Source organism: Drosophila miranda, chromosome 5 (assembly GCF_003369915.1).
Source record: "Drosophila miranda strain MSH22 chromosome 5, D.miranda_PacBio2.1, whole genome shotgun sequence".
Taxonomy (NCBI): Eukaryota; Metazoa; Arthropoda; class Insecta; order Diptera; family Drosophilidae; genus Drosophila; species Drosophila miranda.
In genome coordinates, this window is record NC_046678.1 from 1,059,202 (window position 1) to 1,073,573 (window position 14,372).

At 32.1% G+C, this 14,372-nt stretch overlaps 1 protein-coding gene and 1 long non-coding RNA gene across 8 annotated transcripts; one reads left to right on the top strand and one right to left on the bottom strand.

Annotated features, from left to right (window-relative positions):
- Positions 1–550: 550 nt before the first annotated feature.
- LOC117189240 lies at positions 551–3,716 on the bottom strand. The gene is made up of 2 exons (XR_004473315.1): positions 2,262–3,716; positions 551–2,198 (listed from the first exon to the last, which is right to left on the bottom strand). It is a non-coding gene; the product is annotated as an uncharacterized LOC117189240 (long non-coding RNA).
- LOC108164456 (calcium/calmodulin-dependent protein kinase type II alpha chain) lies at positions 1,210–14,095 on the top strand. 7 transcript variants are annotated; one of them, XM_017300175.2, is made up of 16 exons: positions 1,210–1,488; positions 3,829–4,020; positions 4,080–4,174; positions 4,295–4,354; positions 4,414–4,468; positions 4,821–5,146; positions 5,265–5,359; positions 5,422–5,544; positions 5,604–5,730; positions 6,077–6,169; positions 7,208–7,264; positions 10,048–10,113; positions 12,185–12,263; positions 12,346–12,440; positions 12,498–12,612; positions 12,683–14,095. In XM_017300175.2, exons 2-16 carry the CDS (start codon positions 3,956–3,958, stop codon positions 12,825–12,827), a joined length of 1,596 nt encoding a protein of 531 aa, XP_017155664.1. In that variant the 5' UTR covers positions 1,210–1,488; positions 3,829–3,955; the 3' UTR covers positions 12,828–14,095. The 7 variants fall into 7 exon arrangements, with proteins under 7 accessions (XP_017155664.1, XP_017155665.1, XP_033250278.1 ...); XM_017300176.2 differs by having other exon boundaries at positions 12,188–12,263; XM_033394387.1 differs by lacking the exon at positions 7,208–7,264 and having other exon boundaries at positions 12,188–12,263.
- The last annotated feature ends 277 nt before the right edge of the window (positions 14,096–14,372 follow it).

A 14,372-nucleotide genomic window follows, 5' to 3' on the forward strand; every position in this document is an offset into this window, starting at 1 on the left:
ATCAAGTTTCAAACGTTTCTTACTTTGCTTAGACACTTCTTTTGCTGAATATATTGATTGTGTATATGTGTAAGTCGGAAGTAAGTCCGGATCTTTTCTTGCGTTTTTGCTTGATGCAATAGATTTGAGCACACTTGCCTATTGCAAGAATGTGTTAGGATTTTGTATCGGGGCTGCCAAATGTTTTTTTTTTTTTTTGAAATTTCGCGTTTCCACACTAACTTTGGCGCCAATTCCACAACTTGGTTTGGCTTTTCACCGCAGTTTAACCGACGCGCGTTTTGCGTCTGCTCCCTTCAATCTGATATCGATATTTGGGATCTGGGTTCCGCGCGTATGACCATCGCGTCGTTTGTTTTTTTACTTTTATTGTATTGTATTGTATCTAAAAATTTCGCCCCGGCGCCTACTGCCCACACAGAGGACAATAATCTGTGGGATCCACAATAGTGGGATAAAACGCTATGTTGGTGTGAGAATAGTAAAAAAGAGACAGATGTACAAAAATGTTAAGAAAAATGGAAACAGATAAAATCAAACATACAACACATTTTTAAATCTCCGAAACGGTTCGATCGATTTGTACGAATTTATTTTTGCCAAAAAATCAATTTTTCCCTTTTGCGAACAGCGATAGAAGATTACATATAAAATATATTGTATAAATTACATAAATCATAAGCTCGCATATATGCTGACTAGGTACCATAACATTCCAGTTCATTTTAAATTATTTCGTTTGAAAGCTGTGTCACCAGTCAGTACCAACTACCAAATATGTATATAAAATTTAATAGCGCAATTATTCTGTTTAAAAAAAAAAAAATATCACAAAAGTTGTTTTGGCATTTTTAATGAGTCTTCATTAATACAAATATATTATCTATCCATCTTAATCAAAATTCCTGTTTTATTCTGATCCCGATAAAGAGGCTTTACCGGCCCACGTTTTGTTTCTGTCTGGTCAAAAAAAATAGCTTTCGACACCAATTTGAATTTGTTAGCAACAAGCGACTGCATTCGACGTAAAGAAAGTTTGGAATATGGAAACATCACTGCGCATACTCCTAGCATTGTATGTCTGCAGCAAATATGGCCTTCGTGGCCGTAAGTCTTAATTTTGCTACACGAAAGTCAGGGAAAAAATTCAGCACGAAGCTTTTCTGCTCGGCACTTCTACATTAATCGAACCAAACGAGACTGTAAAGTCTCGTCATTCAGTATTGAATTCGAATTTCAAGCAAACGGACGTTCTTTAAATTTCTATATCTATTTTTACTCGTCGTGTGTTCTCAGTTCGCTATATCATACAAACTTATACATAGATATACATATGTATGTTCGCATATCGGAACTTTTATTTTTCGTATTGACATTTAACTATTGTCATAATTAACATTTTCTGATTCCCCGATTCACTGATATATGTATTCGTAATACATTATTTTTAGTGAACCAAACTAATACATCATAACGTTCATTTATAAGGTATATTTTAAATATAATATATATACAGATTTGAACATGTGTACATACATTTATACATACACACATTTTTATGTGCTTTATTCTCATCTACTGACATACATATATATATATATAAGACATCTCAAATTCAAAAATATACCCATATGCAAATATGTAGGTACATATATTTATATGTTTTATTTTAGGCTAAAATATAATTATATTTATATATATTTATGGTATACATGTGAAACGTACATAACCGTTTTTGTCCGCCAAGTTACAATTCGGTTGACACAACTTTAGTTGCCTCGCCCCTATATTTTAAAGGATACTTATGTATCTATGTACGTAAGTATACTCGTACATATATGTAAATTAATTGCATATTACATACATATGCCAGTGAGTTCAATTTAAAATATGTTTATTTAAACCTGGCACAGGCCTGTATAGAACAAAATGTAATACATAGAATTGCTTAGAAATATAAATGCAACGGAGGTTGGAAAATTTGGAATATTCATGCGCAAGCAATATGGACATTTGTCACAAGGAAACAGCCTTATATACACTGGTTTGTGTGTGTGTGTATAGCAACATCTATAAATATGTACTTTTGTACACAAATTAAACTCACGATGGAATATTCTTAAACATGATTAAAGGCCTAAAATACCGTATATTTATATACATACATATGTACATATGTATGTTCATTGGTAAAAACCCTTGTGGTAAACAAAATTTTAAAAATTAGATGAATCGCAACAAGTTTTATTTAATGTCCTCACAGATATCCATGTGGCATCCTTATTGGGGGCGGGGCGTCTTAAAATTAAGCTCAAAAAGCTCCCGTGCAAGAAAATCAGGATACATAAACTTGCTCCCGAATATCAACTCTTTGCAGTATGCACATGCATACATGCATACATATGTATGTATGTGCATTACTATGAACCGAATTGTAGCTATTCTGATTTGATGCGGTGCCGTTTTTCAGTAATGGATCAACATTGCTCTAAGACACCTGTCGCTTCAGTGGTAAATTTGATACATTCAATATTCAATATATTCATATATAATTTGTGCTATTCAGAGATATTACTTTATATAGCAATACGCACAAGCATTGCACAGTTAATACTTTTTAATTATAGATGATACATTTCTTAGATGTACATATGTATGTATGTGTATAAGAACCAGTGTATTTTAAATTGATGTGAAATGTGCACCGGTTTATTTTTATTTAAAAGTTTTCTGGGACTTGAATATTGATTTATATTTTCCTAGTGCCTGGAAACCAGCTATCAAAGGAACATATAATACACGTGTTTATGCATGTAAGCATGCAGAACATACATACATATGTACATACATATGCGAGGTCGAAAATATAAAACTTTTCTAGTTGGATGTACATAGAAGGTTTTGTTTATATCTTAAGCTTGGTTAGTAATTTTATCGCCATGTATTCTATTCTCGAATCGGCATATTGATTTTGACCAAAAGCTCGCAATGCACCTTAGGACCCAATATGCAAACGTATGCACATACATATATGTATGTATACATGTATGTGGTGTTTATGTACATATGTATATACATACGTGGTATTTAATTGCTATCGAAGACTATTTTCATATGTGTATGTACATATGTATGTATGTATGTAATTCTAATCGAACTTCGATGGGCCAAAAAAGTTGAATTATTGAAACAATAGTCTCATTGTGCCTGAAAGAACAAATCCATACATACATATGTACATACATATATAAGTTTATGAATATACATATACATATTTTTAGTAGTGTATGTAAAAACATGTGAGCGGAGCAATAATTTATTTAAAAATAATAATTGTCACTAGTTTAAACAAAAAAAATAACAGTTTAATTTTTATTTTTACAAACGATGCCGCCTCCAAATCAAAACGTAGGAAAACTAATTATTTGTTTCTTGCGTTCATTGATGTTCAACTTCTAGTGATGGGAGAGAAAATTGTTTAGTTCCGATAACAATAACAAGTCAAAGATTGCATAAAAAATTTCATTTGCATAAAACTATTAAATAATTTACTTAAATTTTTGTTATCCATTGTTCTATTATTCAAAAGGAACCGAACCGGTCTATGTACGTACTGATGTATATAAATATGTACATATGTATGTTCGTCATAGAGCGTAAACACAAAACACTAACGAGAGCTGAGATCTGTGCCGGTAGTCTAACCTGTCTTATTATTATAAATTTTTTTATATATGTATGTATGTACGTTGATTTGTACTTTATTTGTTATATTAAACTCGAACTTTAATTCCATTAATGTATTTATATTTTCTAATCACTTCAAAGGCAAAAATTAACAACTTTGAAAGTGGAATATAGCCAAACTGCATAATCACAGAGATTGAGGCAATTTTATACAACGCCTTGCTGACAATTTATTGCCGAAATAGATTTTCTTAAGTGTGCCATCGCGATGGCTGCTCCAGCAGCCTGTACGCGTTTTTCAGACAATTACGACATCAAAGAAGAGCTAGGAAAGTACGTTCATTTGACTATTGTAATGTTGCACTTGTACACAAAATTATTCGATTTTGTAGGGGTGCCTTCTCAATAGTAAAAAGATGTGTCCAAAAATCAACTGGATTTGAATTTGCTGCAAAGATTATAAATACCAAAAAGTTGACAGCAAGAGGTAAGAATATGTACATTTATCTCAGCCATCCATGTGGTCATGGAGTAAAGAGTACCGAGCAGACTGTTCTTATGTTCACAAGGTTAATATATATTAATAAATAAACTATTTTTTTTTAAGATTTTCAAAAACTAGAACGTGAAGCTAGGATCTGCCGAAAATTACACCATCCAAATATTGGTATGTCTTATGTTATAATTAATTTTAGTTGTGTATTATAATTTAACTATATATTTCAGTGAGATTGCATGACAGTATCCAGGAGGAGAACTATCATTATCTTGTTTTTGATCTGTAAGCATTAAAGTTCAAACTTAAAACAATTTCCAAATTTTGTTTACCGTTGTCTATTACCGAAAACTATTGTATTGTAACATTTTTCGTATGATATGTAGATGTTTTCGGATCTCTCAAGAAATGACTTGACTATTGTTTATTGAGATTCATACTTCATCCTTTCCCCTCCGAGTTCTACGTTCATTTATGTATGAATATGTAAACAGTGAACGCAAAAATATTTGTATTGATGTAGGAGCTTTAAGCTCTATTAATTAATATAATTCGTATAAGTAATTTAATTAAAATTTAAAAATAATATAAAAGCCAAGAAATCAACAAAATTGACTGTGCATACATACATTTTCAGTGTAACTGGTGGTGAACTTTTCGAAGACATTGTTGCACGCGAATTTTATTCAGAGGCTGATGCATCACATTGTATTCAACAAATATTGGAATCGGTCAATCACTGTCACCAAAACGGTGTGGTGCATCGAGATCTGAAACCTGAGAATTTACTATTAGCTAGTAAGGCAAAGGGTGCAGCTGTGAAACTCGCTGACTTTGGTCTAGCCATTGAAGTTCAAGGCGACCATCAGGCCTGGTTTGGATTTGCTGGCACACCGGGTTACCTATCGCCGGAGGTATTAAAAAAGGAGCCCTACGGAAAATCGGTAGATATATGGGCATGTGGTAAGCAATGGAATTTCTTCTGAAGCTAATTACGCATGCATACTCATATAAGCATCATGACAAGATTAACAATAAGTTGTTTTACAAAGTCCAGTAACTAATTTTTATTTCTCCTTAGGAGTAATTCTTTACATACTTTTGGTGGGTTATCCACCATTTTGGGATGAAGACCAACATAGATTATACTCCCAGATAAAAGCAGGAGCCTACGATGTAAGTACCTTTTTTTTACTTATCTCATGTCAATAAATTTTAATTATTATTAATCTCTTTAGTATCCTTCGCCAGAATGGGATACAGTAACACCAGAAGCAAAAAATTTAATTAATCAAATGCTAACTGTGAATCCAAATAAACGAATAACCGCATCCGAGGCTCTGAAGCACCCATGGATTTGTGTAAGTGGCCGCCCATACGTATCTATATTTTATATATTATATCATCTCCGTATTTTCAGCAAAGGGAACGTGTGGCATCTGTTGTGCATCGTCAAGAAACCGTGGACTGTCTCAAGAAATTTAATGCACGTCGTAAGCTTAAAGGAGCTATACTTACGACAATGCTGGCTACTAGAAATTTTTCTAGTAAGTAATTTTATAAAAAAAAAAAAAAAAATTCGAACACAATTTTTACCGCCCCGAAGTTTTTAGATTTTTTCGGTAAAAATTAATTTGCTTTTTGTCACGTAGTGGCCTTGAAATTAAATTTAAAATATCTAAAATTATGGGCACAAACAGTAATAAAAGTAAACTGTGACCCTTTATATTTTCACATAAGGAAGTAGGAATTGATGATGGTCATATTTAACATATAGCTGCCATTTTAGCATAGTGTCCTAGAGACTCGAGAGGCAATCAACATAGGGCCAACTGTAGAGAGTAGGGTTTTTCCGGAAGAATACTAGTATTATACTATTATTATTATTTACAGGCAGAAGCATGATAACCAAAAAGGGTGACGGATCTCAAGTCAAGGAATCAACTGACTCGTCTAGCACCACCCTTGAAGACGACGACATAAAGGGTAACTATTAAAACTTAGATTTACTTTGTTTTTACATATAACGCGATGAATGTTGTGAATGAAAGCCACATGATATCTCGTTTAGCATAATAGGTTTTGGTAAATCGCTAGTGCATTACTCAAGGCTAAACATAGTGTAAACTATAGAAAAACGAATTATATAGATATATAATCCTTTACATAGAATTTCTTACATGTACTAATTTTATCAGAGGAGCTAACAAATAATAAATCTCTGAAATAGTATATGGTATACATATGTGTTTGGTGCAGAATCTGACAAAAGTGTATATCCATTTTCAATTATTTCAGTTTTCCCAAAATTAGATGTGTATGGATTGTTTTTTTTTTTTTTTGGTTGCATATTTTCGCAAGGTTTTATGTTGTTATACAAAATGGTTTTATTCAAATTTGATATCAATATAACAACTTTTTTTAATATTTCACCATATTCAACGTAATTTTTTACATTTCTTAAATAATAAGGGAAACTAGCGGTATGACATTCAAATTGACTGAATGTCACTTTCATTTAGAAAACGAATTGCAGCTGATATTGAAAATTTTGCTAGATAAATACATAAATAAGAGTTGGTACAAAATTATTTTGTCTTCCTATAAAATCGAACCGATCTTTTTTAATTTAAACTATGCATGTCATTCATTATTTCAAATAATTAAAAATCAATTGGTGATTTGGAGCACCTGTTCTTCTTAACCTTGAAAACTTCTGTCACTATTCGGTATGATTAAATTTTTGCAAAAGTTTTATCAAACGACTATATTTGTTTAACTAAAAAAACTTGTGATACTTAAGGAGTATAAACTAATAATAATTTGAAATATAGTTTTATCTAAATTTTTTTAACTATTGCTTTACATCGAAACTTGAATCCACTTGTAATAATTAGCTAGAATCAATCACAATAAAATCTAAAACACACATCAAACTCATTCACATAAATTACATAATATTGGAACAAATCAAGTTGCATTTTCAAATATGAAATTTGTTCGTTTTTTTTTTGTTTTTCCTAGAAGATAAAAAAGGAATCGTTGATCGCAGTACCACAGTCATATCGAAAGACCCCGAAGGTAAATGTTAACACACATTGTTTAGGTTTTTCAAATATTTTTCAACAATTTTGACACATACATATGTACAAGTAATAATTTCATCATCATATGTTTATTTCGCATTAATCAAGGCTTAGGCTTAGGCTAATTTGTTAGGAAGCCATGCATCGGCATGTCTCGTAGAGCTTCAACTACTCGTATGTATTGTCAATAGGGAAATAATATGTATTTAGTGTTGAAGATCCTTTCTTGCCAGTGTATAATAAAACTGTAGAATGAAACCTTTCAACATGCTCAGATGTTATTCCATATGTACATATGTTGTACAGACGTACATATAATATGTAAATTCAAACGCAAGAATTTTTTATCAATCCCAAATGGTCTGATATTGATTTTTATTTCAGCAATGTATCTTCTGCATTTGGATTGAAGTTTGAATGCAACTAAATACAAACATATCTTAATTACACGTCTTAAATAACTACATACATTAGTCGCCGAGTCGATTAGACTCTTATTTAAATATCAGAGATACTTAAATCAGTTATTTACAGAACGTGATAAGCGTACTCATACCGTACATGTGAAGTACTTCAATCTAAATAATTCAACTGAACGGTACTGACTTGGGCAGAATCCACATTTTTGGACTCAATACTAAGGATAGTAAATCAAAAAATTTTCATATAAATATACTTGTGTAATATGTAATTATTTTGGCTTGCCGAACTATATTTTCCGTCCTTTCATGAAATGCCCATATACGAGTATTCCTTTTGCGCGTGTCCTACCCGTAATCGTGTTACCCCCTACGATCTTATGACTTGTATTGTGTATGAAACTCCACCAAGCAATCTATCAACTAAAAACATACATATGTATATTAAAAACATTTTGAAAAATATTACATAAAAATTCAATTTGTATAACATTGCAGATATTCAAGAGTCGAGAGTCAAAAAAAATCGAAGAACTTTGTATTCGAAATTTAGCAAAATGGCACCGTCTCGAATACTCCAGACATTTGTAAATATCAGTTTAAATATAAAGAACAAAATTAACTCCGTCGATTCTACCACTAAACCTCGGTAAAGGCTACCCCGGTCGTTAGTCATTTCGCAATCAATTTAAGTCGGTTTATCATATTAAAATACTCCGACTCAAACTAATTTTACACTATTATGGCTGTTGGGGTTGACCTGTTGACACTAAATATTGCACCTAGTGTATGGTATGTACATACAATTTACCAGAATTACGAACTTGCGTAATTTACGGTCTTCTCTGATCGACATATGGACAAAGAGGCTGACAAATCAATGGTCCAAATAGTAGTGTTGAGCGGAGGCACACTAAGAAAAGAATTTGGTAAAGATGGGTCAGAGTTTGTATGGAAGCACTATTTTTTCTTCGGAAAGTACTTACTAGAATAAAAATGAATTACATGAATTTACGTAAAAATGTGCAAAATGTGCCTGCAAAAAATTATGGAAAGGTGAACGCAGAAAAAATAAGGTCTAAAAGTAATGCTTACGTATAACATATGTAACTCATTACAAAAAAATGATCTTCGGGTCGACGCTTTTAATCAATACCTATATCAGTCCTTGTCGATATTGAGATGTTGATATGAAATTGTTATTTCACTTTTGTGATAAATTATCTTCAGATACAAAAACAATATTTCTTTTAGGCCTTTTTTGTTATCTTTCGTGCAGTAAAATAAAGTGCGAGTGGAAAGTATTAGCTTAAAAACTGAAAGAATATTTTGAATTATAAAACCATCTGAAAGAGTATACAAATAAATGCTTACATGTACTCTATCTATAATAACACTACCGCATACATTTTTTAGGGTGTCTTCGGGCTCGCGGTGTTATTTTTCGTATTCCACCAGACTTCAATCTATAGCGATAGACATATGTATTTGACTTTGTAGTCGGGAAAGTCGGGGAAAATATAATTTGGCTAGAACATCGTTTTGGCACAAAGAGTGCCAGAGCTCTTCAACTGATAGCACTGTGGATACGGAACGGCTCCCAATACTAGTTTACCGATTTACGTCATGCTATCCCTGTCTTGCAGTCTGGATTGTACTTGAAGTGAGGTGGAATACGAGAATTAATAAGAAGGAACGATTAACCAGGATCCCAAGCTTTTGATACCCAAGCAGTTCGATCAGCAAAACAAAAAGGATTTTCGCAGAGTGGTTTTTTGTCCGCCACACCAGGTCCAACCATACGATAAGTCCAATCAGTGCTAGTGTGCATACAATTTTATGCTAGCTTGCTTAAACGTCAAGATTCGAAACAGTGCAAACCTTTGAGGGAATTGAATCGTCCATTCAAATTTTTTCAATAATTGCTATCACTCTGCAAATCAATGCATAGTTTTTGGGGTTTGTGCCGATTAAGGTTGGGACTTACGAGTTTGCATCGAGTTCCGTCTACTCGAATTTCTTTCAGACATTATTTGTTTTACTAGGGGTCAACTTTCTTTGAAAGTACACAGCGAATGTAGCTTTTATTCCAATTCAGATATCAATTCACATTGAACTGTAATAATTACACATAGATTTGTAAGTGGATTTTATATACCAAAAACATTGGCAGCTCGTAGGGGGTACCATTCTAATACATGTACTATTAGCCTAGGAAATTCCATTTATATTCCACAAATCATTGTTAAAAAATGACACCCTAAATAATTTTTTTATGATTTCATTTTCTAAAAATAAATATGTTATGAAATATTGATTTTTACGTGTTTCACGGAAACAATACAAATGTGTGTTTTAGAAATAAGGATAGTGTGTCCTGCTAAAACTTGCCAGCAAATTTCTGGAAACTCACAGTGCTCCTCAGGTACGTACATGTGTATGCCCAAAATGTTAAAGCCAGCCACCACTCGCTTTTTCAATGAGTACGTAAGCTGACTGGTTCCACACCTATAAATATTCCGTAAAAACAATCAATGATTTAATATATACATACTTCTCAATAGACATTATGCTTGTATAAATGCATGTGAAAAAATATCGAAAATTAAGTTACTAAAAAACTCCCAAATTGATGGCTTGATTTGACTACACATCAAGTCAAGCAAACATTTAGATTCGAATATCTTCAACAAAAAAGTGTTTTTTGCTTTCCTTTATCTAATCTTATCCTGAACCTACATAGATCCTCGTACATACATACATATTGGGTAAAACAAATGGCAAGTAATAATGCTATTGTTAACGAGACACAATTTTTAATACTATGTAAATTATCCAAAGAATTAAAAACAATCTTTCGCTACCCTGGAATATTTTAATTTCTGTATTTCATCTGGATGTTTATCTCGAGAGCTTTGTGCTGGGGTAGTAAAAAGGTTCGAAAAAATTTCGTCCTATTATTTCGTTTACCTTTTTAATGGGAGATGGTTTAGCTAGATCTTATCTTGGACTCTGTGGTGATCGAACGTAACTATGCCATCTAGTCATTCGATTGTGATACCATTAGTAACATAAAACTAGAGATGTTTCTTTTGGTTGAAATGTCTTGAAAACTAAGCCCTCTTCCCAAATAGCAAATATGGGAAAATGTTCTTTGTCAGCTTCAAGATTAAACCGCACCCAGATATAGCTTCAGATAAGTAGCTTCAAAATTGCATCAAATTTGCCGGAATGTAAGTTTTTCTAATTCTCTATAGTGACCTTGTAAAATAACGCATATTACAATTGCTGAGTCGATAGAGCCATGTCTGTCTGTCTGTCCATCCATCCATCTTGTTCTAGAGCAACGAAATTTTGTACCCAGACTCGTGTGATGTCATACTGAATCAAGATTCTTTCAACACAAAAGATGAAAATATGTGGAATCCACAACTGTTTCATAATCAGTTCAATTTATTATTATAGCCAGAGAAAAAAATCAAATTTCAGTGGTTACGCAACGTCGTCCACGCGCTAACTTATTTTCTGTCCCTCTAACACACTCTTCGTGGTGAATGTGTGCGCCCTTTGCTGGGTGGGCGGTAGTCATACTGACTGAGTGTCGGGTATAAATGTAGAGTCATGTATAGTATAAATATGCATGTAACAGGCAAAAGTAAGTTTTCCGGCAAGGTTATTTAAAGTACGTAGCTAATGCTAAAAAAAAAGAATACAATACAACGAAAACGTGTATGTAGATATTGTGTAAGATATTTTTTGATCTTTTATTATGTATATTTATGGGTTCTGGTGTCTGACACGCAGTATAATTGCTACCAGGATGGTAGTTTTAAAGAAGGCAGATAATATTTTATACTGTACAAACGACTTATATGCATATAGAATAGGTATAATTGAGTATATAAGTTTTCTATATCTTATTGGGTATTGCATGCGTAAAAAAATATAACTACTATATAACTAGTCTTTACTTGTTATCGGGTCATCTAATCGAATAGCCCCTATAGGAAACAAACTGGCACTATCAATGTGAAAAATCTGATAATAACTAACTATTTTGTGTGTTTTTTAAACAAACCAGCAAGAAAAACTGTTTTGTATAATGAATTATTCTTGTTTCATAATGTTTAAGTTTTCTTTTAAGTCGGGATTAACCTTACATTTTCCCTAAAAATGTCCTCTGCACCATTAATATGCGAAAGTTTGTATGCATTTTATGGCTTTAGTTGCGTTCATTTATTCCTGATAAAAAATATAATTATTAAATAGTATGATATACACTTTTAAAGCAATCCAGTTTTAATTTCATCCTATCGAATATCTATAATATTCATAGAAAGCAAAGAAAAGAATCGAAAGAATTAACGAACCTAATCGAGAGTCAGTCAGTCAGTTTACAGGACTTTTTTTTTAAATACATTTTAAAAACAATAAATAAAATAAGTAAATGTATGATACAAAATAATTGCAAATTTACCTTTCAACTATATACAAAGCAGCTAGACGACAAGAGATAATAAAGATCACTGAACAGCTGATTGAAGCAATAAATAGTGGTGACTTTGATGGATACACGTAAGTTTATGATTTTTGTTTAATAATTGTACTGGATAACAATGACCATGACATGATTATTATTTTTATAAATTACTTTCAGTAAGATTTGTGACCCTCATCTAACTGCCTTCGAGCCAGAAGCATTAGGTAACCTAGTCGAAGGAATTGATTTCCACAAATTTTACTTTGAAAACGGTAAGCATAAATGGGAACACATTTAACAATATTACATGACGCCATTTTTACTTTCAGTTCTTGGTAAGAATTGTAAAGCCATTAACACAACAATATTGAATCCCCATGTACACTTATTGGGTGAAGAGGCCGCTTGCATCGCATACGTCAGGCTAACACAGTATATTGATAAGTAAGTATAGCTGCATTTTTACACTAAGTATTCACAGGCTAATTGTCTTTTTCTGCACTTATAATCACAGACAAGGACATGCTCATACCCATCAGTCAGAGGAGACGCGCGTCTGGCATAAACGCGATAACAAATGGCAAAATGTTCACTTTCACCGAAGCGCATCAGGAAAAATAAGTGGAGCTACTACATTCGATTTTATACCACAGAAATAAGTTGCATCAATCGATGGATTGCATTCATCTCACCAAAGATAAAAAGTCTAGTTGTGCAGTTCAAGCAGTTGAATGTGCTACATTCATTTGCAGTTGACACAAAAATGGTGTCTTACATATACAAAAGTTTATTGTAAAGTTGATAATTTGTCTAAATTATATTTAATATTTATTTTATGTTTATATTTATATTCTTATAAATACAATCTAAGTCGAAGAAAAATGAAAGTCCAAGTCAAGGCTTATAAATTCCACAGAAAGTTAAAGATTAAACATAAAAAACAGTATATAATGAAAACTACGTTTCGTAGCCAACATATCTGTGGGAGTAAAATATGTAACTGGAGAACATCATGTTTGTAAATCTTAATGTGGGAATGTGTTTCTGGAATGGCCTGGTTTGCCTATGCAAAGTCCTACTGACCATCAGAGACTTTGGCAAAAAACAAAAAAAATACGAAAACTATAAAAACCTAATAAATCTTTACTTACTCTTCTAAAAATGCCTGCAAACATTGTTAATGTATGTATCTGAATACTTATAATCATTTGTTTATCTGCATAAGCACTTAATTATTCACGTTCGTAAAATACATAAACAAAAATATATAGCATATGATTATATGTAATCGCAAATAAATGTGTGAATAAAACCAAAAATTAATAACGCAATTTAATATAAAATGTATCACGAAAGTGTAAAGCATTAGATAATTACAAAATAGCATTTAAAAATTAGAAAAGAAATATATATAAATTTAAATCCAAATAAATTAGCTAATTGTTATAAAAAATTTAGATGGAAATGATTTGGCGATGCTTTTCATGATTCATTACATCACCATTACGTACATACATCATACATCGCCTGTCTGTCCGCATCCTAGCCATTTCATATGTACCTTATACATATGAATTAATGATTCATGCGTCTGGGGATGCAGTGCATCTTCGACAAGACAAGAATTAAATAGAGGTTTTATTATTACATAAATGAATAATAATGGTCTTCTAATAAGTAATATGATTTATCTAAATTTTATATGCATATTTCAATATCATAAAAAATGTTAAAAAAAATTTACAATACAATTTAAAAAGCAGAGCGACGAGATTATTTATCCTACGATAATTACATTACAGATAATATTATGAGATAATTTTCATATTTTTTCCAGTTCAGAATTTAGATCAAATTAAGTGTTTTAGGTTAAGCCTCTAACTATGTATGTATATCATGTGTAAGTGTATCTTTTATTGTGAGCAGGGCAGGAGTAGAGTAATTGTATGTTCTGAGACTGCATCCACACATAATGATAAAAATAATTTTCCCTGATCCAATCCTCTTAATTTCTTGGAAACCACCTATTACATTGTCATATTTTGTGGGATATGGATTCTTTAGTATGTATGCACATTTGTTTAAGACAAGAGCATATGTTCTTGGCTCATAAAATCGGGACGTATACTTTGGATATACATAAGTATGTTATATGGATGTGTACTTACATTTTGGTCCCTCCTCTGCTAAAGTATTTGTCCACG

Bases quoted from the DNA above. Each gene is read 5' to 3' on its own strand.
- LOC108164456 (XM_017300175.2), top strand. From the start codon at position 3,956: ATGGCTGCTCCAGCAGCCTGTACGCGTTTTTCAGACAATTACGACATC. The intron at 4,469-4,820 runs GTAAGCATTAAA...ATACATTTTCAG, and splicing joins CATTATCTTGTTTTTGATCT to TGTAACTGGTGGTGAACTTT. The intron at 5,731-6,076 runs GTAAGTAATTTT...TATTATTTACAG, and splicing joins GGCTACTAGAAATTTTTCTA to GCAGAAGCATGATAACCAAA.